Source organism: Lemur catta, chromosome 2 (genome assembly GCF_020740605.2).
Source record: "Lemur catta isolate mLemCat1 chromosome 2, mLemCat1.pri, whole genome shotgun sequence".
NCBI classification, from domain to species: Eukaryota; Metazoa; Chordata; class Mammalia; order Primates; family Lemuridae; genus Lemur; species Lemur catta.
Window position 1 is genome coordinate 15168792 of NC_059129.1, and position 25215 is coordinate 15194006.

Here is a 25215-nt window from a genome sequence, read left to right on the forward strand (position 1 = left end):
TGCAGTTCTGGAGGTTAAAAGCTCAAAAGCAAGGTGTTGGCAGGTTTAGTTTCTCCTGAGGCCTCTCTCCTTGGCTTGTAGATGGCTGCCTTCTGGCTGTGTCCTTGCATGGTCCATCTGTCTGTGTGTATGTGTCCTAATCTCTTCTTTTTATAAGGACGCCAATCATATTGGATTAGCCACCCCCCCCAAAAAAAATCTCATTTTAACTTAATCACCTCTGTAAAAAGGCCTATCTCCAAATACAGTCACATTCTGAGGTACTGTTGGTGTGGGCTTCAACATATGAATTTGGAGGATTCACAATTCAGCCCGCAACACATAGTTAGCAATTCCTGAGTGTGTCTTTCTGCTTACAGTTGTATGAAAATGTTTATCTGTAAACATGCTTTTGTGCCTCTTGCACACAACTCTTCCAAACGAAAGGCCCAGCTAAGAGTAAGAGATAATTGAAAAAATATAAAGTTAGGATTGCAGAACAGGGCACACTGATTTTGTAACATTGGAGAAAAAATTAAAACCTGGCATCTTGGGAGGCTTGATCTTTGTTCTTCACAACATTCCTGGAAGCTTCCTCTTCCTGAAGGAGAATTCTCAGTGCTGCCTTTCCACATGCTGTGAGTTCTTTGAGTTCAGACAGACAACAGAGGGGGGGCTCCAGCTCCAGCACTTTTCAGGAAGAACACCTTCAAATGTCATCCAGACTTGTAAGATGGATAAATTTGTATCATGAACAAGCAAAACTGTTAGGAACTCACTGCCTTCAGGCAGTCCCTCAGAAGCCAAGGACTCCAGGGAGTTTTCAGATGGGACTGAAACACCAGAGCAGGAGGCCTCATGGTTGAAGGCCACATTGGGAGCCTGTTACCCTATACTGCCTGACTAATGTGTGTCCTGCTGGGGGTGCCCTAACATTGCAAATTCTTTTTGCAGGGGTACCACCTGTGCCCCGGGACTATACTTTTGCAGGTGACCTTAAGTATCATGACACTGCCTCAGCCCTGGAAAGCATTGAGCGTATAGCCAGAGTTGTGCTGTCCCTGAATTGATACCATAGGGTCAGATAAAAGTCCATACAGGAACTTAAGGAGAAAGCCACCTGGTTTTCTAAGATAGACTTTTATGGTTAATGGGATTTATTTTAACCAGCTTAATCCAAGACCCCTAACAGGCAGAACTGAGGTCCATACTGCAGGTTTGTCTCACCTTTTTGCATGGGGTCCTACTGAAGACAATTTTGCTGTAAAGAAAGCTCAGCAAGGAGGTGGACTGTACAGAAGAGATAATAAAGCAGGCCTGTGACTGCTCTCCTTAGAAGGGCCTGTTCGCAAGATCGGCCCTTGGCTGGCATCTAGGAGCTTGGATTTCAGGAGGGTTCTCACTATTTGCTAAACGACAATGGTGGCTCACTACGCCTAAACTGTTTGTGCACACTGTGGTTTATGCTGAACACCTGCTTTCCTTCTGGGAGTCTGGGATTTTGTTACGTGTTAGAGGATGATGATATGACCAGTGCCAATAAAAACCTTGGACACTCAGTCTCCAGTGAGCTTCCCTGGTACACAACATTTCACACGGGCTATCACAACTCATTGCTGGAGGAATTAAGTGTGTCCTGTGTGACTCCACTGGGAGAGGACTCTGGGAGGCTTGCACCTGGTTTTCTCCGGTTTGGCCCACGTGCCCTTTTCCTTTGCTGATTTTGCTGCCTAGCCTTGCACTGTAATAAAGCATAGCCATTCGTGTGACTGTACCAAGTCTGTGAATCTCCCAGTGAATCTTCAGGCTGGGAGGTGGTGTTGGGTACCCCCAACACGGCACAAGGGAGACTTGTGGGGTGTTGGTAGCATTCTCTTTCTCAGTCTGGGTGCAGTTTATAATGGGTGTATCCATTTGTGAAAATTCACTGAGTTGTACAATTATATATACATTTTTCTGTAAATAAATTTCAACAAAAAGTTAAAATAGGAGAATTTACACCATAAGGATACAAAATAATAATTTTTAAAGATCTTCCTTTCACTCAGCAAACATTTTAGTACTTCCCCTTTTTACCAACCATTGCGCTGGGAGCTTGGGACATGGGTGGAAAAGACAGCATCACTGACATCATTGTCAGTCCGGTTCATTGGGAGGCAGGTAAAGGATGCTTACGATATGGCTGATTTTTGCTGGGCTCCATCACGGGCCTCACAGGGTGCAAAGGGGGGGCAGCGAAAAAGCTTCTAACTTGGATATTGTGCCGTTCCAAGGTTGCCACTCAAGTACTTACAGAAGACAGACAAGCAAACAGCAAGGAAGGGTAGCCAGGAACTGTGGCAAACTGAGAGAGTTGCTAGAGCTTCTAATTTTTTTTCAGGACAAGCCACAGACCTGAATTTTTATGTGAGCTCTCTTTTTAAATCCTATAAATGAGTTCCAATTTTAAAAAGTAGGAGGCCAAACAAAACACCCTGCAGGACACATCTGGCCATGCCCAATGTGAGGCATTCTTCCAACTCTCTCTCCCACTGACTAAAAACTTGAGTGTCCACTATTTTAGGCACTGGGAAATACAATACAGCAACAGGCCGGGGCAGCTTTGTTGCATGGTTGGGGACTCTGGTACACTGTTTCTCAAGCTTCAGTGTGTATGGGAATCACCTGAGGAGGCTTGTTGAAAGGCAGATTCTGATGGAGTTCTGCGGTAGGGCCTGAACACTTGCCTTTGCCGTTCTAACTAGCTCCCAGGTGATGGTGATACTGTGGGTCCCTGGACTATACTTGAAGCAGCGTTGCCCTATAATACAGAGGAGCTCGGGAGCAGCAGTTATTTGAAGGGATGGGGACTTGCCTAGAAGGTGCATTTTGTCTGGCAAGCATCCTGTTTTTACTTAGATTTTAGTTTATTTGGGGTGGCTTGGCAGAGCTGATGGCATCGGAGGCAAGTGCTAAGGTTATCCTAAGCTGCCTCTTGGCGCTGCCAGGTCTCTGCTCAGAGTTCATATTCTAGAAGGTGGGGTAGGGGTAGAGGAAAACTTCCTGGAGGAGGTGCATGTGAACTGCAGGAGCTTCCCTGCTGGCCGACAAAGGGAAAAGCCTTGTACGAATTCCCCTTCTGCTGGGGCTGGGTGTGGCCATGTGGTTTCCCAGGACATCCCACGTGCCTGCAGTCTGCACGCCCCTGTCAATCAAGTTTTTTCCCCGGCCGGGTCCGGGTTTAAAGGCGGCTGCGGTGTAGAGCGCTCCCATGGTGCCGCGCGGCGGGCGGGTTTGGATTTTAAATCCCCGCGGCCAATCAGTGGCGCGCAGGCTTTTGTAACGTTCCCAGAGCCGCGTTTGAATTCGGGAAGGAGAGGAGCTGTGCGGCGCCTCTACCCCTACTCTGCTAAGGCAGCTGAGCAACTCCACGAGCATGAGTGCAGCGGCGACTGCAGGGAAGCTGGCACGGGCACAGACCGACCCAGGCAAAGCTGGGGTCCCCGGAGTTGCGGCTCCTGGAGCTCCGGCGGCCGCTCCACCGGCGAAAGAGATCCCAGAGGTCCTAGTGGACCCACGCAGCCGGCGGCGCTATGTGCGGGGACGCTTTTTGGGCAAGGGCGGCTTCGCCAAGTGCTTCGAGATCTCGGACGCTGACACCAAGGAGGTGTTCGCAGGCAAGATCGTGCCAAAGTCTCTGCTGCTCAAGCCGCACCAGAAGGAAAAGATGTCCATGGAGATTTCCATTCACCGCAGCCTTGCCCACCAGCACGTCGTAGGCTTCCATGGCTTTTTCGAGGACAACGACTTTGTGTTCGTGGTGTTGGAGCTCTGCCGCCGGCGGGTGAGTGTCGCTCCTGGAGGACTGGAGCTGTCTGGGGGCCGGGGTTAGGGCCAGAACTGCTGGGAAGGACCGCTTGGGAAGGAGTGCCCGGGAATTTGAGCTGCTAGAGGAGGGTGCTGGGAACCTCCAGCTAGCTATGGAAAAGCTCTCTAGTAAGGGTTGCTTGGCACTTGGAGCTGCCAGGGGAGGGGGCTCCAGTTAAGTGGAGTCTGAGTCACGTTGCTGTTTAGGGAAGTTGGCTCCCAGACGGGAGATGTTGGTCCGGGGTGCTGGCAATGGAGGCTATAGAGCCCCGGAGTGCCGGGAGAGAGAAGTCCCAGAATAGGGGTGGACCTCGAGCTTCTGGAGTGGGACTGGGTCAGGCAGGGGGTGGTTGGAGCCAGACTTCAGAGCTTCCGGGGGAAAGAGGAGCCTGGAAAAGGATCTGCAGCTGGGAGGAGGCCCTGGGGGGAATACTGGGGACTCCGAGCTTCCGGAGTGGGGCCAGGAGAGGGAGCCCAGGTAAGGGAGAGACAAGTAGGAGAGGGAGTACTGTGAATGGCTATGGCCAATGTAGGGCAGGATCTAGATCCCAGCTGTCCTAGAAAATGAAGGGGGAGGTGGTGGTCGGGGAAGGAGTTCTGAGAAACTTGCCATACCTAGTCTTCATCCCCTGCGGGTCTGGGGTCTAGTCCTGGGCGGCCTTTACCTAGCAACTCTTTCCCCTTGGGCTCCAATACTGCCTCCCCATTCGTCAAGCTCTCTCCTCTCCTCCCCCCAGTCTCTCCTGGAGCTGCACAAGAGGAGGAAAGCCCTGACGGAGCCTGAGGCCCGATACTACCTGAGGCAAATCGTGCTTGGCTGCCAGTACCTGCACCGAAACCGAGTTATTCATCGGGACCTCAAGCTGGGCAACCTCTTCCTGAATGAGGACCTGGAGGTGAAAATAGGTGAGGTGCTGGGCCTGCAGGGGTGCTTGACACCACTACAAGAGGTAGGAATTTGGAGGAGGCTGGGGAAAAGGAAATAGGAAGGAGACAAGGAGGAAGGAAAAGAATGGTAGGAAGTCTGGGCTGTTGATTACTTCTAGAATGCTCTTTAGTCCAGAAATCTAAAACAAAGAGCCCACAAGCCAGTATCTTGCCTGCAGATGCATTATTTTTGTGCCCCAACTGCAGTATTTTTTTAAAAACGAATTTGAATTTGTTTCCATTTTTTAAATTGGGAGGCTTGACATACAAATTTGGATTTGGAGCTCCTTTTAAACATTTGGAAGCTCCAGTAATACAGACAGCATTTCCTTAGGGCAGCTCTTTGCTGGGCTGGAAAGCAGCTGACCCCATTAGACTCCCTCTGGTTTGCCACAGTCTCCACCCTTCCCTATTACTTTTTCACAGAGCTGCCAAGTAGCAGTCTTGGAGGTTACTTGCTTAATCCTTGAAAGCATTTGAGTTTTGCTCTCCCTGTCAAGTCCCTTTAAGAAGCGTAGCCCTCCCTCCTTTCTAAGGGGAGGGGTGAGAAGGGTCACTGGATGTACCTCCCTGGGGGCAGCGTCCTGGGAGGATTCCTGGGCAAGCTGGTCTACATACCAGGAGCAGAGGCATGTGGGATCAAATGACCCTGGTTCTTGATGTTCAGACCTGAACCAGCTGTCTGCATGGACAGATGGCAGAGACTGGCATCTGAGTACCCACTGTTCTCCCTGTGTCCCAGGGGATTTTGGACTGGCAACCAAAGTCGAATATGATGGGGAGCGGAAGAAGACCCTGTGTGGGACTCCTAATTACATAGCTCCTGAGGTGCTGAGCAAGAAAGGACACAGTTTCGAGGTGGATGTGTGGTCCATTGGGTGCATCATGTAAGTTGGGAGGTTTCTTAGGACCTGCTCGGCCTTGGGAGGGCCCTTTGGGACATCTTACCTGGCTGACCTTTCTGCCTTGTGGAAAGGCTGCTCCAGAGGACAGGTTGCCCCTAAACAGAGCCTAAGTTCCATATCTTTCCTTGTCACTCTGGTATATCCTGTCAGATTCCTGCAGCCTGGGCTGTGGGTCCAGAGAAGGGGGAGGGAAGGGCTCTACAACCCTGCTCTAGCCCCTTGTGAGAGTGGTCCACAGACCAGCAGCAGCATCACCTGGGAACCTGTTAGAAGTGCAGAATGTCGGGACCCAGTCTACTTACTGGACTAGAATCTGGATTTTAACAAGATTTCTGGGTGATTCCCATGTACAATAAAGTTTTGGAGACACTAATCCACACTGGGTGGGAGGAATTAGGTCAGGAGTTAGGGTTGACAGGATGAGGTGCCTATGGACTGTCTGGATTGAGACCCATCAGAGGGGGTTGGTGGCAGGCAGAGGCTTGGGCCCTTTCAGATGTTATCTTTTTTGTTGTTTTTGGCATGGTACTGGAGAGTTAGAAATGAGTTGTACCAATGGCTTTCATACTTCTTTGTAGTGGAGCTTTTTTCAAATGAAACTTTAAGCCTTGAGTACAGAACTGCTAAACGTGGAGCTGCTTCTATAGGAGCAGGAAGCCCACCCACTTTGACCTGGTTTTATGGCCTGCAGCCTCTGAGGCACAGAGTCCTAGATTACTGCCAGCTGTAGCTGAAAACACCAGCCCATAGGAGTCCTGGTCTTGCCACTTATACTCTACTGAGGGCTCATCCCAGCTAGTGTCGTGGCTCTGGGGCTGCTAAGTGGACTTGGGGATTGTCTTCAGGGGCCCCAGAGTGCATGTCCATGGACGGCTGGCCTTTGTTCTGGCCCAGACATGATTCCTCCTGTGTCTGGGTTTTGTCTGGGAGCCTTGAGCCAATTACCACCTTGTGCTTACAGGTATACCTTGTTAGTGGGCAAACCACCTTTTGAGACCTCTTGCCTAAAAGAGACCTACCTCCGGATCAAGAAGAATGAATACAGTATTCCCAAGGTGACTAACAGCACTTTTAAGTTTTAATTTATTTTTTTCCCCCAAAAGCTATTTACTGAGCCCAGCTATATCATGGGGACAGAGATAGATCAGTCCCACCCCTGGGGCAGCCACAGAACTTTAGAGGGTCTATGTCTGAAACTGTAAACAGAACCTGACATGTATGTGCACATAGCATTTTTTCTAGGGGGAGAGAGTTTGCAGATTCTGAAAGATTGGGTAGATAACCCCTAAAATTGTAAAAAGTAAAAAACAAAGGGCAGAGGAGGGAGTGGGAGGCAGGCAGAAGTGCTTCGGCTTTGGAAATGGACTGTTTTAATTCAAATGGACTCTGCCAATTAGCAGCCACATCACGTTGGACAAATGGCCTGAGTCTTCTGAACCAGTTTCCCATCTATAAAATGGAGTCACTGCCTCAGCGCACCTCACAGAGTGCCTTGCCTATAGTAAGCACTCACAGATCGTGAACCACTGTGAACCCAAGGGCTTACCAATGGCAAAGTGTGCATTTTCACAACTACTGGCGTAAATGCATTTAAAGGAATAGCTGGTTCCTGCAGAAGCTAGCACAGGGCCACTTGCCAGTTTAGTGTCCTGTGTAAAGCCAAGAGGCCTTGTCACCCATAAGTACAGACATAGTAATTCTGTCACACAGGGTCAGTTCACTGTCAGAGAGACTGCATGGAATGGCTCAAGCCAACTAGACAAAGCGTTCATCCTCCCTGTGCCTCAGTTTCCTCATCTGCAAAAAAAAAAAAAAGGATGATAATAGAGACCCCTGCCCTTAGATGTTTTAATGAGTTAAATGAGTTAAACAGGAAGTGCTTAGAATGCTTTTCTGGCACCTTGTAAGGGCAGAGTTGATGCTGGGCTGTCACGGTGCATCTGACTTGTGCTAGGCCGCAGCCCACTGACTCTTCTCAGTGGCACTCAATGAAGGCAATAGAGAAGAACTTGGCATAGAACCAAGTTCTGAACCACTGAACCTGTGGCATATTTGAGACGAGGGGCCTGTGTGTCGACTTGGGGCCTCCAGTTCCTTTGTGGCAGTGCTGTCCTCGGGGTCCTCCTCATGTCCTGCCTATGGCTCTCCTCCCTGCTGCAGCATGTCAACCCTGTGGCCGCCTCCCTCATCCAGAAGATGCTTCAGACAGATCCCACTGCCCGCCCAACCATTAATGAGCTGCTCAACGACGAGTTCTTTACTTCCGGCTACATCCCTGCCCGCCTCCCCATCACCTGCCTCACCATTCCACCGAGGTTTTCAATCGCTCCCAGCACCCTGGACCCCAGCAACCGGAAACCCCTCACAGTCCTCAATAAAGGTAAAATAAGGGTCTGGGCAAGACAGCAGAGCCCAGAGAGAGCCCAGGCTTTAGGTGTGTGTGCAGCTTCCTCCCTGGCTCCCAGAGCTCAGGTGTGGCCTTAAGGCCTCTGTCCTTAAATCCATGGTCCCCATGCCCTTCTGCCCCTCAGCCCTGTCAGGAAAGGCAGACTTTAGCACGGCTGGATAAACCCACTGGGCCCAAGAAGAAGAAAATGGACTGAATGCCAAGTGTGAAAAGTTCTTTTTGATCACTTTTAAAAATTCCTAATATTACTGTTACATATTTCATTGAAAAAAATAAGAAAATTTTCAAATATACACAGAGTATAATGCAATAGATGACCCCCTTATTTCCACCAGATTCAGTAATTATCAAGACTTTGTCACATTTGCTTCATTTATCATGTTTTGTTTCTTTGAAGCATTAAAAGTTAGCCCCAGAAATCTTGCCATTTTAGCCCTATAAGCTTTAGAGTGCATCTCTTAAAAAAGATGGACATTTTCTTATAAAACCATAAAACCATATGCCACTGCTTAGGTGGCCATTGCTTCTGGGTCTCTTCAGAGGACAGAATTAGGAAATAACATGGGAGGGGGGTAAAACCTTGAGTTTGTGATGTTTCTGATTCACTTTTTTTAAAGCGTTTTATTTTGGTACTATTTCAAGCTTACGAAAAGGTGGAATAGACGAAAATCTCCTGTACCCTCCCCCTGCCCAGATTCATCAGTTAACATTGTTTTCCACGTTTGCTTTATCAGTCTCTGTATATTTTTCTGAATCATTTGAGGGTAAGCTGTATGCATTCTGTCCTTTACTCTTAATATGGTAATTCAGTGTATATTTTCTAAAAACAAAGATTCTTTTACATAACCACAGTACATTACACAGTTATCAAGTTCAGGGGCTTTAACACTGATACAATATTGTCTTATAGCAATCTTTTTTTCCACTGTGGGTTTATTGCTTTTCTTTGGTAATTTTTTAAGTGCCTGATTTGGATGTATTAGCGGATTTTTACTTCTTTGATTTTTATACTTGTATTTCTTTTGTCTTAAACTGAAAAATCTTGTTTCCTTACATTAGTATACTTGAATTTTTCATCATAAAGTAGTTCCTGTTATTAAGTGTTCTATTTTTTTGCAGTTCCATGTGTCCTTAGAATATATTTCACTAAGAATATATAGTTTTTTAAACAGTTACTTGAAATATTTTTTTTTCTTTATGTGTGGATATATCACCATTTTGATGTATAACTTAAGTTCATTTATTTTAGTTTTCAATTTTTAGGGATTACTTGTTTTTTTTTGGTTTGTTTGTTTGTTTTTTTTGAGACAGAGTCTCGCTTTGTTGCCTGGGCTAGAGTGAGTGCCGTGGTGTCAGCCTAGCTCACAGCAACCTCAAACTCCTGGGCTTAAACAATCCTTCTGCCTCAGCCTCCTGAGTAGCTGGGACTACAGGCATGCGCCACCATGCCCGGCTAATTTTTTCTATATATATTTTTAGTTGGCCAGATAATTTCTTTCTATTTTTAGTAGAGAATGGAGTCTTGCCCTTGCTCGGGCTGGTCTCGAACTCCTGACCTCGAGCGATCCACCCACCTCAGCCTCCCAGAGTGCTAGGATTACAGGCGTGAGCCACCACGCCCGGCTACTTGGTTTTTTTAAAACTTTATTTTGGAATAATTTTAGGCTTATACAGAAAAGTTGCAAAAAATAAATAAACTAGAGTTCCTATACCTTTATCCAGCTTCCCTGAAAGTCAGCATCTTGTATAACCGTAGAACAATCATCAAAACCAAGACATTAACCTTCGGACAGTATTCCTGTCAAACTCCAGACTTGGCTTAGACTCTCTCAGTTTTTTCCACTAATATTCCTTTTTCTGTGCCAGGATCACATTCGGGACCCCACGTGGCATTTTTAGTGTCAAGTATCCTTAGTCTCCTCTAACCTATGCCAGTGCCTCAGTCTTTGTCTTTCATGACCTTGACAGTTTGAAGAGCACTGGGAAGTTATTTGCTAGAATGTCCTTGCATTTAAATTTGGTGTTTCCTCATGATTACCTTGAGGTTCTGCATTTTTGACAAGAATACCACAGAAGTGCTGTGCCCTTCTCTGTGCATCATACCAGGGGTACATGTTGTTTCTTGTTTTTTTTTTTTTTTGGATACCCTTTATTTCTTTCTCTTGCTTGATTGCTCAGGTTAGGATTTCCAGAACTATATTGAATGGAAGTGGTGACAGTGGGCATTTTTTCCTCAAGGAGAAGGAAAGAGGAGTTTATTAACGTGCCAGCAAATAAGGAGGTTGGCAGACTCCCGTCTCAAAGTAGCAATGTCCTTGTGTTTTTTTCTTTTTATTGGTGATGTTAATCTCGATCAACTTTTAAGGTGGCATTTGAGGGGTTTCTCCCCTGCAGAGTTACTGTTTTTCCCTCCCTAACTAGTAACTGTCTTGTAAGGAGCTGCTTTGATACCGTCTTATTTCTTCTCAAACTGTTGCCCACTAATTTGAGCATCTATGGGTGGGTCTTGCCTGTACCAGTTATTACAGTGGTATTCTGATTGCAGTTTTTCTCTTTTCCTCACTCTTCTGCATTTGCTAATTGGAATTCTTCTGTAAGGAAGAGTTGTCCCTTCTCTCATTTATTTATTTGATTATTTATGTTGGTAATGGATTCATGGATATTTATTTTATTCTTTGAGCTATTGTGCAATACTGTTGTTTTAAGGCATTACTTTTTTTCCTTTTGGTTTTAATTTTTGAACATACAGCATTTAAAAAACTTATTATGGGAACTTTCAAACTTACCCCAAAGTAGAAAGAACTGTATGATTAATCCATACATATTCATCCATTGTCAATAATTATCAACATTTGGCCAGACATATTTTAAACGCCTACTGAATTGGTCCTGTTGACGAGCTGTGATTACTCAGTCCTCCCATCTTCCTGGATGCTGAAGATGCTGTTCATTCTTTGTTTGGTGCCTTTAAAGCTTTTTCCCTGAGTGGCAGGTTGTGTCCTGCAGGGCCACGACGTCAGGTCAGCGGCCTGAGCATATGAAGCTCTGTGGACTCACAGTGAGTACCATGTACCTGTCAAATAAGCATGGCAGCTGCTGCTCTGATAACCTGGCACTGACTCAGTTTCCCCAAAGCAGTGGTAGCTAAAAGAGTTTTTCTCTGGGAAGAGTGCCGGCTGTGGCAGGGAGTCCTGTGCCCCTCCCTAACCCCGTTTTTGTGCCCAGCTAATGATTATGTCACCGTCCTAGGCATGGAGAACCCCCTGCCTGAGCGTCCCCGGGAGAAAGAGGAACCAGTGGTTCGAGAGACGGGTGAGGTTGCCGACTGTCACCTTGGTGACATGCTGCAGCAGCTACACAGTGTCAATGCTTCCAAGCCCTCCGAGAGAGGGCTGGTGAGGCAAGGTGGGTACTTTGGGGGCCTGGGCAGGGGAGCTTTGCCTGGGGCATCTGGAGAAGGCAGGGAAGTCTCAGCCAACAGGGTGTTGGTGACGTTTCTAGGCCCTGACTCCATAATACCTTTGGATCCCCCATTTCCTGTAAATCAAAATCCATATATGAGTTAGCCTGACATCCCAGGCATGGCTCTGCCTTACTTTTCTGATCCGTCTCTTCCTTCTCTGCTCTAGCACCTCCATGTGCCACCTGCATACATTTGCACACGCTGTTCCTTCTGAGTAAATTCCTATTCATCCTCTGAGACCCTCCAGCCTCAGGGCTTTTGACCCTACTGCTCCCTACCCTGGAATGCTCTTCCTTCCGACCTCTGCATGGCTCACACTCTGGCCTCCCTCAAATGTCTGCCCCCCACTGCTAGCACTTCTCATCCCCCTCACCGGCTCCATAGTTCTCCATAACACTTCTCACCCAGCACAGCTCCGCAGCTCTCCTCTGCTTAGCGTATGTAAAATAAGAGATTTGTTGCATGCACTAAACATTTTGATGTATTTGGAATTGTCTGTATTCTTACAATTTCTTAATCACTCCAAACTGGAAAACTAGATAATGTCAGCCGCTGACTCTTACCATGATAGCAGTAACTTTACATACCTTGTCCATACTGATTTTGATAAGTCTTTGTCCCCACAACTTCATTGTAAGCTCCGTGAAGGCCGGATTTTTGTCTCTTGTTCTCTATACCCATAGTGGTGCCTGGCACACAGTAGGCCTTCGATAAATGGGTCAACTGAATGAAGGAGCGAGTGGAACTTGGTGCACCGTGCTGTAACTTTTTGCTTAAATGTCTGTGCTGCTGCTTGTCTGAGCCTGTCAGCAGAGGCCTTGCTTTGCTCTTGTCTGGGGTCCCAGGCCTCTTGACTGAGCCCAGGTGGGGTGCCCAGCAGGTGTCTGGTGTGGGCTGCGTGAGTGGCCCAGAGGGGAAGAGGCTGGACCTGACAAGTTGTCTGTCTCTGTTTCAGAGGAGGCTGAGGATCCCGCCTGCATCCCCATCTTCTGGGTCAGCAAGTGGGTGGACTATTCGGACAAGTACGGCCTCGGTAGGTTTCTTCCAGAAAGGGTGGTGGCTCAGGTGCAGGCAAGTGACCCTTTAAGTTGTTACGGGCTTGCCTTTTTTCGCTCCCAGGTTCTCTTCTCTCAACACTCTCCTGTGTCCATCCCAGTGCCTCCCCACTTCTTACTCCCCCTGTCTCCCTCCACCCACCCCTAGGGTACCAGCTGTGTGACAACAGCGTGGGGGTTCTCTTCAATGACTCAACACGCCTTATCCTCTACAACGACGGTGACAGCCTGCAGTACATAGAGCGTGACGGCACTGAGTCCTACCTCAGTGTGAGTTCCCATCCCAACTCCTTGTTGAAGAAGGTGAGTACTGACTGGCCCATGGGGGCTTGGTGTTGCCAGGAGTGGGGGCTGTGTCAGGGGTCAGCCTCCAATTCTGGAATCCCCCCCTCGCTTTTCAACCAGATCACCCTCCTTAAGTATTTCCGAAATTACATGAGCGAACACTTGTTGAAAGCGGGTGCCAACATCACGCCCCGGGAAGGCGATGAGCTAGCCCGGCTACCCTACCTGCGTACCTGGTTCCGCACCCGCAGCGCCATCATCCTGCACCTCAGCAATGGCAGTGTGCAGATCAACTTCTTCCAGGTGAGCCGGAGGTGAACCAGGGGACAGGAGAGTCGGGGTGGGGAGTGGGAGGTGCAGGTCCCTGTCCATGGCAGCAGGCAGTAGGAAGGGAGTGGGGGGGGGGTTCCCCTACAGCAGCTGGGGCATCTTCCTCCCCTCCACTCCCCCACCACACACTAGCAGCTGGGATCTTCAGTCCCCTCCCTTCTTCCCTTATAGGACCATACCAAACTCATCTTGTGCCCGCTGATGGCAGCTGTGACCTACATCGACGAGAAGCGTGACTTCCGCACGTACCGTCTGAGCCTCCTCGAGGAGTACGGCTGCTGCAAGGAGCTGGCCAGCCGGCTGCGCTACGCCCGCACCATGGTGGACAAGCTGCTGAGCTCGCGCTCGGCCACCAATCGCCTCAAGGCCTCCTCATAGGCACCCCGGACTCGTGCCCCTCCCCACTCCCAGCAGCACCTGGGGCCTGCACTGGTCAGCGCCCACAGTGCTGTTTTTGTAATGCGGCCCCCAGCCCTGGGGGCTGGGCGGAGAGCTGCATGGTCCTTGCCCAGGGGGTTGCTGTGTGTAAGTTATTTTTGTACATGTTCGGGTGTGGGTTCCATAGCCCCTTCCCCTTCCCCTTCCCTCTCAACCCCACCGTATGAATTGTACAGAATATTTCTATTGAATTTGGGACTGTCCTTTCCTTGGCTTTATATACATTAAACACATGTAAATCTTCTCTTTCTTCTTGTATTCCCTGGGGGAGGCCTGGGCTCTAGGCACATCTCCGCTCCAACAGCCCCAGGCACTAGGCCTCTCTGCCAGTCCCTTGTGACGCTGAGGCCAGTCTCAGCCACAGGGCCAACTCCTTGGTCGGCCAGCGTGGAGGCCACTTCTGTGGCCCCTGGCCCACCTCAGCTCCCAGCAGCCCCTGGGCAAGACTCCCTGGCCTCTGAGGCTGGCGGGTAGTAGGGCAGGAAGAGGCTCTCAGAGGCGCAGCTCCTCATGGCATGGTGCGTGTGGAGCAGCAGCCGCGGGAAGCGCTTTGTGAAGTATTGGACGAAGCCGTTGGGGACTTGGCCCAGCGCCTGCCGCACGTCAGCCGGGAGCTCCCTGTAGTGGTGCTTCTGGGTGCGCGGGCAGAGCAGAGAGCCCTGGCTCAGCTGTGGCCGGGCCTTCCCAAGACCCAGGCCCCACCCAGGCCCCAGAACACACCTTGTTCCTCATGGCACGGAGCAGGTCTCGCACCGACGTCCCCTTATATGACCGGAACCGTCTCAGATCTGTGGGCAGAGAAATTGGTGGCAAAGCTGTCCCCATTGGGCTCCCCTCAGCCTCCCAGGCCCACCTGAATGTGGCCTCTACCTGTCTGCAGTGGCAGAGAGATGTGCTTGTGCCAGTTGTTCCGGACCACCTCGTAGCCCCCCGCCTCCAGGGCCCTCACCAGGGGCCCCTGCTCAGACTCCTTCTCCAGCCAGTCGCTGACATCCTAGGACCCCACAGAGCTCCTGAGCCTTGTGGCCAGTACTGAGGGCCACAAGGCCAGGAGTGTGGTATGACTTTGGGGAGTGGTTTAGGATGGTGAGGATCCTCGCCTCTTGGGGAGTGCGGCTTGGTGCCACGTTATTTACCACCAGCCTGAGAGGAAGGTACTGCTGTCCCCATTCTACAGATGAGCAAACACGCTCAGGGGCACAAAGTAAGCCCCTTGCTCAAGGTTACACAAGTGGAATGGGCCATCAGCAGGGGCACAGCATCAATGACAACTCAGGCAGAAAAGCATGGGTATATTCCCATGGGAGGGGCAGCTGGGGCTGGCAAAGCTGCTAACAGTGGCCCACGGAGTGCCAGGATGGCAGTTTAGGACCAGGCTCCATCCTGGTTTAGACCAGGAACCAGGCTGCCTGGACCGGGTTGCTCTTCCTGTTTCCCCCCCAGCCCATCTGGCATCCCCTTTCTTGTTGCTCAGGACCCAAACTTCCCGGGGCCTCTCCCAAGATTTCCCTCTGACCTGGAAGAACTGGAGTTGCTTGGCTCTGCTCCAGAAGAAGGGGTGGGCCAGCACCTGCTGAGCAGAGGGCCGGGCCTGCGGCAGCGGGCTCAGCATAGCTTCGACCAGGTCCCGGGCAAGGACCTTGTCTGGAGGGTGGGAGAGGAGGGATGGCTTCAGGCCTGCGCAGCCTCACACCCTCCTTCCTCCCTTCCCTGCTGGGCCGGGTCTCCCTCACCGTGGGCCTCTTCCTCCAGGTGAGCCAGACAGGGAGCCCCTGCCAGGATGTTTGCCTGGCGGTACAGACTCTGTCCAAAGGGGTGGCCGCCGCTGGAAAGCACGTAGTAGAACACGCAGCCTGCAGAGAAGATGTCCACTGCGCTGGTCTGCGGGCCAGACAGGTGGATGTGAAAAGGAAATCTGGCTAAATGCTGTTGGTTGACACGGCCGCCAGGGGGTTGGCTCAGACTGGTGAGAAGACTCACACTCACCGGGCTGTCTGGGGGCCGGAGCTGCAGGAGCTCGGGCGCCATCCAGCCTTCCGTGCCCGGGATGCCCGAGCGGAGGCTGAAGCTGCGGCGGCCGGCAGGCAGCTTCTTGCAGAGGCCAAAGTCCGAGAGGACCACCCTGCCCTGGCCCTGGCTGTCAGGCCCTGCGATGAGGATGTTGCCCGGCTTCAGGTCCCGGTGCACTGTGGGAGGGGAGCAGAGAGGGAACTGGCTGCCGGGTGTCCACGTGCTGGGGGTGGCAGGGGGTTGAGGGTGGGAGCGGGAGGCGGATGCGGGTACCTATGTGTAAGGCGTGCAGGTGGGCCAGGCCGGAGGTCAGCTGCTGCAGCACCAGCTCGGGCTCCAGGCCCCCCAGGTCCAGGTCAGGGTTTTCCACGTACTGAGCAGCAGCAAGGGGCAAAGCATCACTCTCCAGCCCAGGACCTCCCCACTGTCCCCCTTGGTCCCCAACTCACCTCCCTCAAGGAGGCCCGGCAGAGCTCCAGGGCGATGTAGTGGAACTGGGGTCCCTGCTCCGTGCAGAAGTAGCGGAGCACATTGGGGTGCCTGTCGGACTCTTGCAGCAGCTGGACCTCCCGCCGAACCAGGCCAAAGCATTCTCGGAGGAGCCGCTTGACAGCCACTGCCCGCCCCTCAAACTGTCCCCTGGGAGGGGGCCAAGAAGTGGCGGGGGGTGGTTCAGAGAGCAGATAAAGGAAAAGGCAGGAACTGGTGAATGAGGGATCAACCTGGACCCACCTGGGGAGTCTTTGAAAGAATGGCTCTCCCAGGGAGGGTGACCACAAGGGCTGTGACAGCCACGTCCCCAGGCCTGCTCCTGGGTGCCACTCACCTGAAAACGAAAGTCCCTCCGGCGCCACGGCCCAGCACGTCCTTAGGGTTGAAGGAAATCTTCCCCACTACAGTGAGTGGCTCCGCTGGGGGAGAAGAGGGCGGTGTCTCAGGGAGCCTCTGCCCGCCTTTGCCACCCACAGCTTTCCTGTCCCCTTTGTGCCACTGGTTTGGTTCTGCTGGGCTTCCAGTCTCTTGCGTGTCTGCCTTCCCTGTTCTCAGTGCCCTTGGCATGGGGTAAACGCTCGCTGAGTTTGCTAGGTTAGATGTTCAGGAGCAGCCTCAATGCCAGGGAGAGGCCAGACTTGTGACCACAGAGGCCTTGAATGCAGAAATAATGAGCAGCGGTGGGGGGGGCGGGGGGAGGCTCAGTCTGCACACACAGATATTTGGCATCCCTTGGCTCAGCCTCCTGCGACATTGTAACGGAGACACAGCGAATGCACAGGTTAAATTCTAAAGTCACCAGAAGTCACCATATCGCGGGAAAATAGCCTACAGTCAGTACCGTCAGGGTTACCTCTGGAAATCCTGAGTACACGACGCATTTGGCTGCTGCTTTTACACAGGTTGGGAAACACTTAAAGTCAGTCACACTCTTTCCTAGGTATTTGCCAGCGTTCAAACAGGGACACCGTCCCACAGAGATAAAGAGCACACGCTGGAGCCAGCCACCTGCATTTGAACCCCCAGCTGCCACTTACTAGCTTTGTAAGCCTGGGGTGGGCAGTGCGGGGGCTGTCACTAAACCTTTCCGCCTTCATTTCCTCTTCCAGAAAAGAGGCTTTCAAACAGTATCCGCCTCACAGGAATGTTGTATCATGCGTTAATATAGCAAAGCATTCCGAACAGCGCCTGGCACACAGTAAGCGCCATATAAATGTTAGCTCTGGTTCAGGTTGGGTTGCATCCACTTGCTGTTGAATGTGTGCTGCCGCGAGCAGTCCTGAAGGACGCCTGGCCACACATGTGCGAACGAATCATGTAAGCGAAATGACAGTGGGATGTGACTCCACTGTAGATTTTGTGACCCATAAGGAAGTCCGTGAGGACTTTGGGGAAGTCCGGGTGGCCTAGGGAGGGACAAGCCAGGCTCAGCGCCAGAGCCGGAAGGTCCAGGGATGCACTGGGTGAGTGTTACGTGGACCCACCTTGAGCCAGTAAAATGACAAGAACTGCGACACCTTGGGGCTCAGGCAACTCTGCCGTGGGGCCCTCTAAAAGAGCAGACCCCCGAGGCGGGGAGCTGTTCCCTCTTGGCTGTGGCACAGCAAACACAGAGGTGAACACTGGGAACAGCACTGGAGCCAAGCGTGGGGTGGATTTCAGCCTGAGGAAGGTGACAGCAGGGCAGGGCGGAGGCATGAGGAAGTGGTTCGCGCGGTGACCAGCAGGTGCCGGGTCACAGAGAGAACAGAAGGCCGGAGCCCAGCTCAGAGCCAGAGAAGCAGGAGAAACAGCCTGGGCTGATCGATAAACGCATGTGAGAAGCCCCTGGAACACCCTGCAGATGCCAGAGGAACCCTGAAAGGGCTTATTCATAGGACTAAATTGAGAAAAGACAAGAGAAATCTTTAAAAAGCAAAAATGCCTAAAGGGGAAAAATTGTACCAAGGTCATTTACTGTGACTGTTACCAAATATGATATTATTTTAACATGCATATTAATAAGATCACCTAGGTATGATTTAATAATAATGATGATGGGAACCTCTCATGATGCGCTGAAATAATGAGATGGATGTTGTCATTCCCATTTGACAGATGAGAACACTGAGGCTCAGAGGCGTTAAACAACCCATCGAGGTTAACAGATGTGGAGTTAGATCCATAGCCGGTTCTAGCTACATCCAGAGTCTTTGAAAGTAATGAAATAATGATGGCAGACACTTCTAGAGTGCTCGACTACATAGCAGGTGCTACTGGAAACCCTCTTAATGCATTTGGGCCTAACCACCCCACTATAGTGGCTTCTAATAAAGTGACTTTGAAGTTAAATCTGTCCCTCCCCTTTCTCTGTCCCTGACTCTGCCCTGTCCTGTCCACTCAAACTCACCTTCCGGGTCGTCGAGTGGCTGGGCTTGCTCTGAGCGGCTTTGAAGCCTCTTCTGGCCCCTGAGAGTGGCCTCTGAATGCTGGGACGGAGTGTCCTGGGAGATGTGGGGAGGGTCTGCCAGGGCCAGGGGCGTCTGCTGCTGCTTCTCCACCAGCTGCTGCTGCAGAAACACGAGGGCCAGTCCCTGCCTCAGGGTGGGCCCAGCCTCTGTCCTGAGATGGCCTCACACTGGGGCGTGAACTTACACAGCACAACAGCTCAAAGGCAGGGGACAGAGGCAGAGCTGGGTGAGGGAGAGAGTTGCTGAGTGGTCTCAGAGGGGAGGAGCAGAGTGCCCCCTAGGAAGACCCCAAAACGGACCTGAGGTCAGGGCGCGGGGCCTACCTGCCCCAGGAGGAAGAGGATCCACCCTCCCAGGAGGATGGCAGTGAGGCCAGCTGCCAGCAGGTCTTGGGATCCCAGCCACGGAGAAGAGTCTGGAGTTTTCTCTTCTGGACGCAGCTCCAGGTCCCAAGGTTTCTCACGGTGCAGGCTCAGGAGCTGGGGACAAAGGGGTTTTCCCTTTTAGCACCCTTCCCACTGTGGAACCCCCGGCCTTCCTTCATATCCGGTACGGGCTGGGCTTGCTGAAGGGGTCTGCGTATGGTGGGAAACATCACGGTGCCCAGGAGCGTGGTTTTCCAGGCCCACCAGATGGCCAGCATCTCATGGCGTATCGCTAAAAACTGCACACACTCTTGGGGTGTCACTAAAAACACAGATATCCCCTTCCCGAGGTTCCAGACTTGGTGGGTGGACTCCCAGGTGATTCTGATGAGATTTGAGAACTGCTGCTCTAGGCCCTGGCTGTTCCCTCTAACCTTGAACTACTTAACTATGATTCTTGTTCAACCCTCTCCCGGGAGAGCGTGCTTTTAGGGTTTTTCCATTTTCAATTTTTCACTTGATGAATATTAGGCAATTTTTACACTAAAGAAGAATAAAGAAAGTAGTGACCCATGTTTCACGATTTAGGTAGCCAAGATCATTTTGACACTCGTAGCACGTTTCTGGCAGTAACAACAACAAAACGTTTGTCTTCTAAGAAATTGTGGGAGGCCAATCGAGCCACGCTTGCAGCCTGAGAAAAAGGGCCCGGGCTGTGCACCCACCCGCTGGGTGGCCCCTGCTGTCTGTCCTCCCAGCACTGACCTCCAAGAAGACGGCTGGGGCCTGGGTGCTCTCTGGGGGTCTTGTCTCAGCAGCCCCACTCCCCGGGGTGGGATGGACCCTCAGCATGGTGGTGTGCAGGACGGGGGGCAGCTCGTGGTGTCCTAAGGGGTGGGAAAAAAAGGTGACACCTCAGCGTTCCAGCTCAGAAGCTGGGCCCAGAGGTGCTTTATCTGCATCTATGCCCAAGTTGAGCCAGGACACCTCACCGATGAGCAGCCACTGGCTGGGGAGAGCCACGCTGCCCGAGGGGTATCTGACGGCGGTGCTGGGGGAGCCCTCTCGCCCCCCTGAGACCTGGAGCGTCACCTCCTCTGTGGTGGGGCCGTCTGTGGGGGCCAGGGTCAGTCCGCGGGGCTGCGGCACAAGAGGGAGAACCAGGAGTGGGGGAGGCTCTTCTCCCGCCTCACCCCGTCTCCAGCCCACTCAGAGACCCCCTCTCACCACGAGGGCCACCCCTGTGTGGACCAGGGCTTTAGAGACGTAGAAGCCGGCTTCCTCCTTCCCCACATACAGGGTCATCCTAGTGGGCGAGAAGGAAAAGGGGAGAAGGATGAACGACGGCGGTGGGGAATCTCAGTAACTGCCGTGCCCATGCCCTTGGCGAAGTCCCTTGCACGTGGCTCTGGGCTCAGCCATGAGACTTGCTTCAACCAGTTTGATGGTGGCAAATATAACACAAGCAGAGGCTTGAAAAGTGCTTGTGCATCGGGGCTCGCCCTCTTGTGTTGTTCTTTGGAGCCCTGAGACCAGCATGTGAGGAAGCCCAGGCTACCCACTGGGGCATGAGAGACCTTATGGAGTAGAGGTGAACTATTCGATTTCACTCCCCCTCAGCCAAACAGTCCGCCAACCACGAGGTAGGTGAGTGAGGCCATCCGAGATTGTCCAGGCTCAACCAAGTCACCAGCTGACTGCAGAGACCAGAAAAACCACCCAGCTGACCTACAGAATCTTTAAAAATGATAAATGTCTGCTGTTTTTAAGCTCTAAGTTTCGGGGTGGTTTGTCATGCAGCAAAAGCTAACTGATACAAACTCTATGGTCATGATTTCCAAATCTGTGTCTAACCCAGATCTCTTTCAAGAGCTCGGTTTTCTAAATATGATCTCATTTCCTCATGTGCCACCTCCTTCTCCTTTTTCTCCCCCCCCTCCTCTAGTTGCTCCCTACCTCTGAAAATGAGCACACTCATATGCTTCTAGAAACCTGAGCATGACATTTGACCTCTTGCTCACAGTCACCAAACTCCCTAATCACCAAATTCTTACTGTTTTTTTCTTTTAACATCTCTCACCTTCCACTTATTTCCATCTCTGGGGTTTCTTATCTAAACTAACACAATATCTTGTAAGTATCCGTTTCTTCCCTGATACCATCCTGAGATATCCTTCACACTGCAACCCAGAGTATCTTTCTGAAATGAAAATACGATCAAATCACTTCCTTACTTGAAACTCTCCAGTGACTTCTTCTTAGCCTTAGGGGAAAATGCCCAAAGCCTTTAATGATCCTACAAGATCCCTCTTTAACTAACAGTCTCAGACCTTACTCCTTGCCCAGATCTGTGTTCTAGTCTTATTTAATTTCTTTCTCTCCCTTGGATTCTGTGCTCTCTCCTCTCTTGTTTCGTATTCATCCTTTAGGTTTCAACTTAGATGTCTCTTCCTCCAGGAAGCTTTCCAGGGCTGCCTTCTGCCCCCAGTCTCAATTTGGGTACTCTTCCTATACATTTCCATGGCACCTTGTACTTCTCTTACCTCAACCCGTACCTCACCATGCTGTAATCACCTCTTTACATATCCATCTCTCCCACTAGACTCAGATTCCTGTAGGCAGGAACAATGGCTGGGCTATTTACTGTTGTACTCCTGGACCCTAATAAGAGACTGGCATGTAGTAAGTGCTCAATTAATGTTTGTGGACTAAACTGAATGAATGGATAATTCCTGACTTTCTCAATCTGTCTACTTGCTCCTCAAGATGGGGACACTGGCCAGGCATGGTGGCTCACTCCTGTAATCCTTGCACTCTGGGAGGCTGAGGCAGGAGGATAGCTTCAGCTCAGGAGTTCAAGACCAGCCTGAGCAAGAGCAAGACCTTGTCTCTACTAAAAATAGAAAAAATTAGCTGGGCATCATGAAATGCACCTATAGTCCCACCTACTCGGGAGGCGGAAGCAGGAGAATCCCTTGAGCCCAGGAGTTAGGTTACTGTGAGCTAGGCTGATGCCATGACACTCTAACCTGGGCAACAGAGTGAGACTGTATCTCAAACAACAACAACAAAAAGATGGGCACACTAAGGTATTAGGCGCATCAGGGTGATATTTGAAGCATTTAGCGATCAGTAAGGCACAGCACCTACTAATCAGAATAGGTTGAGACCTGGAGTTCTCCCTCCAGGCCAGGTTTTACCTGATCAGTTGTTGAACAGTCGGGCTCTCCAGGGTGTCCTGGGAATACTTAGGGGGCAGGGCAGGACACTGGTTATTTACCAGCCAGTTTGGTAATAATCAGCTCGAAACACCTTGACACCTGGCTTAGCGGTACTGGTGTGTCACGGCTGGACGTCGTGCCTGGCCATTGGGCCCAGGCTGCAATTCTCCCAGCAGGCTCCCTCTCGGGCCCCAGGCAGGAACACTTACAGCAGCTGGGTGTCCAAGGCAGAGAAGACAGTGGCTGTGTCCTGGGGGCCTGAAGCAGGCAGTCGGATGTGGCCCCAGCGGAGGGCGAGGAAATGCAGTGTGTCTCGAGCCAGCGTGAGATGGGGCAGCTGGCGCAGGCCGTCCTGGTGCCAGGCGTAGACGCCCACCACGGGCACGCCCAGGTCCTGCGTCCACAGCACCGTCCCACTCCCTGGATCCACGGTGAGCAGCAGGCCCATCCCACAGGACGCCAGGTGGCTCATGTCTGCCAAGAAAGGTGGCTGGGGAGGGGCGGGCAGGGGCTCCCATGGGAGGCACCTGCAAGGATCTGGGGTGAGGGAAGTGTTCTGAGGCTGGGTTCTCGGGGGGTCATTCAGGCGTGTGGGGGTCAGATGAGATCACCTGGAGGCTTATCAGGACACGAGAAGGTCAGAGTTCAAGGGGTCACTTTGAGATGAGGGGATCGGTCAGAATCCTCCAAAGGTGACTCAGGCGTGTGTGTCAGTCCAGGTCGCTTGAGAGAGATCACTCAGGTGTGGGTATCAGCCATGCTCAGAGTGACGGCCACCCAGCGTGGGCCGATCAGGGTGGCCTGGAGGCATGTGGGCCACGTGGGGCTCACTTGGAGTGTGACGGGGTCAGTCAGGGGCCCCTGGGGTGTCACTTGTGATGTGTCAGGATTACGTGTGAGGGTCTCAAGCAAAATGGTGGAGTCAGGGTCTGAGGGGTTACGTAGGGCACCTGCAAGGTCACTTAGGCAGTAGGTATTGGTCATAATATCAAGGGGGTGGTCAGGGTTACCCGGGAGTCAGTCTGGGGAAGAGGCCACTTTCAGGGGCCACTCAGCATGTAGGGGTTAGTTGGGGCATGTGGGGTCACTCAAGATGTAGGGGGTCGTCCGGGTCACCTGGTTGGGGTCACTGGCATATAGGAGAGCTAGGACGCTGAGGGAATGCTCAGGGTGTGTGAAGGTCAGCCTGGGGGGTGTCATTCAGGATGTGGGGTCCCCCAGGGGTCAGGTAGGTCCCATTCAGGGTTCTCTGAGTGGGGGCCCTTGCTCCAAGGTGGGGCTGGGGAGAGGTGGCACTCACATTTCCCAGGCGAGCCGTCCACGGGGGGTGCTGAGTAGCGGCGGTAGGTGGTGTTCCAGCGCAGGGCCGGGGCCCTTGGGTCGTGCATGGTGACTGTATACTCTGGAGCCCCAGAAGCAAGATTACCAGAAACATTCGCAGGATTCTCCTCACTCCACCCTAGGGGCCACTCATCTTGTGGGGGTGGGGGCTTCCCGAGCCTCTAGGGCCCAGCAGGCCATGAGCATCCCAGTGGGCAGAGACCAGGGCTATAACCCCAGGTTCTCGTTCAGTGCTCAGTAGAATGTTTGTTGATGACTGACAGATTGACTGGCCTAGATTCAACTTGGATAGTAATGGCCAGGCCTGGACAGAGCAAAAAGGGAGGCTTCCCAGAGCAATTGGGTCTAACTCACGTGTTCGGCCGATGTAGAGGCGAGGGGTAGAGGGACCCTCTGTGGTCAGTGTCATCTGAGTCTCTCCTGACTCAGGGTCCACCACAAACCAGGCATCCTGCTTCCGGCCTGTGGAGGTGGAACGTGTGTTCACTTTCAGGACAGCGCAGGAGGCAGTGTGGGTCCTGTGCCCAGCTGGCCCATCACGGCTGAGGTCCCTGTCCCTGCTGACTGGACCTGCACCCCACAGCCTGGCGAGACGCTCACCAGTGTAGAAGACCCCATCAGAGCTGCGGCAGGGAGAGGCGTGAACCAGCTCAGGGATGGTGAATGGCAGTTTCTAGGAGAGGGAAAAGTTCCAGAAAGGAGTAAGAATATAAACACATACACAGCACGCACTATGCCAGGTGAACCCATTTCCATGGCAACTAATTCAGGTAATACCTAACTCATTAGGAATTATTATCATTTCCACTTGCCAGGTGAGGAAACAGAGGCTCAGAGACGCCAAGTAATTTGGCTACTGTCACACAGCTGAGAAGTAGCAGAGCCAGGCCTTGAACTCAACCAGTCAGGCTCCACAGCCTCTTGAACCGCAGAAAATCCCACACCCAGTGCCAAGGTGCCACACAATCCACTTGATCCTGGCCTGACCACCTCCTCAAAAACTCACACAGAGACTTTGAAACTGTCAACAGCCATGAAAGACTCAGAGACGCTGAGGAGCTTTTCCAGCATGAAGGAGACCACGACCTGGTGCTGGCTGAGTGCAGACCCACCCTCTGCCCTTCTCTACCCTGCTTCCTCCTGGAGTCGGACTTGTCTGGACTATGAGTGGGGGTGCCCTGTGCTCTGGCTTCTTCTTGGGCTTGGATAAGGGGCACAGGTGAGATCAGGGAGTGCTGGTTTTCTCTCCAGAGTCATGATGGGCTGGTTGTGTCTCTAGACCAAAGGCCTCTGGTCCCACCAGCTGGTTCTCAGTACAGCTCCCTCCAGCTCCAGGCTGTGGTAGCTGTTCCCTCCTCTGCCTCCAGGGTCAGGGCTGACAATAGCACCCCACGGTTATGAACTAGCGGATACTTATCCCTTATGGTTTCCTGCACTCTGCCCACATCTTTGTAAGCAATTCCTTTAATGAAACATCCTCAAACTACCCTATTTGAGTGGGCCATGTGTTTGTAGCTGGGACCTTGCCTGATTCACACACTAAAATTTCTCATTAATTCAGCTTCCTAAATCACATACTTAAGCCTTTTCTGGTAGGCTTCTCCTGGCATGGTCAGAATTCTGATAAAACACATTCTACCCTATGCCTTGTAATAAATCCAGAGTCACGTCCAATAGCCCTCAGCAAATGTGACACAAGCA

The 25215-nt window shown here is 51.8% G+C and overlaps 2 protein-coding genes across 2 annotated transcripts in view; one reads left to right on the forward strand and one right to left on the reverse strand.

Annotated features, from left to right (window-relative positions):
- Positions 1-1967: 1967 nt before the first annotated feature.
- Positions 1968-13879, forward strand: PLK1 (polo like kinase 1). The gene is made up of 10 exons (XM_045542803.1): positions 1968-3802; positions 4563-4731; positions 5495-5639; positions 6619-6712; positions 7818-8037; positions 11314-11469; positions 12483-12560; positions 12731-12885; positions 12988-13170; positions 13369-13879. Exons 1-10 carry the CDS (start codon positions 3395-3397, stop codon positions 13573-13575), a joined length of 1815 nt encoding a protein of 604 aa, XP_045398759.1. The 5' UTR covers positions 1968-3394; the 3' UTR covers positions 13576-13879.
- The window catches only part of ERN2 (endoplasmic reticulum to nucleus signaling 2), a 29882-nt gene continuing 18499 nt past the window's right edge, over positions 13833-25215 (reverse strand). Inside the window, 18 exon segments of the mRNA XM_045542130.1 lie at positions 13833-14267; positions 14356-14423; positions 14506-14629; positions 15152-15279; positions 15369-15516; positions 15622-15821; positions 15919-16018; positions 16095-16284; positions 16472-16556; positions 18527-18686; positions 18911-19066; positions 19718-19839; positions 19945-20092; positions 20180-20258; positions 22383-22647; positions 23474-23575; positions 23869-23976; positions 24115-24187. Of these exon segments, the coding sequence (XP_045398086.1) occupies positions 14055-14267; positions 14356-14423; positions 14506-14629; positions 15152-15279; positions 15369-15516; positions 15622-15821; positions 15919-16018; positions 16095-16284; positions 16472-16556; positions 18527-18686; positions 18911-19066; positions 19718-19839; positions 19945-20092; positions 20180-20258; positions 22383-22647; positions 23474-23575; positions 23869-23976; positions 24115-24187 (2469 nt within the window). The 3' untranslated portion in view covers positions 13833-14054.

Bases quoted from the DNA above. Each gene is read 5' to 3' on its own strand.
- PLK1 (XM_045542803.1), top strand. From the start codon at position 3,395: ATGAGTGCAGCGGCGACTGCAGGGAAGCTGGCACGGGCACAGACCGAC. The intron at 11,470-12,482 runs GTGGGTACTTTG...TCTCTGTTTCAG, and splicing joins GAGAGGGCTGGTGAGGCAAG to AGGAGGCTGAGGATCCCGCC. The intron at 12,886-12,987 runs GTGAGTACTGAC...CTTTTCAACCAG, and splicing joins CCAACTCCTTGTTGAAGAAG to ATCACCCTCCTTAAGTATTT.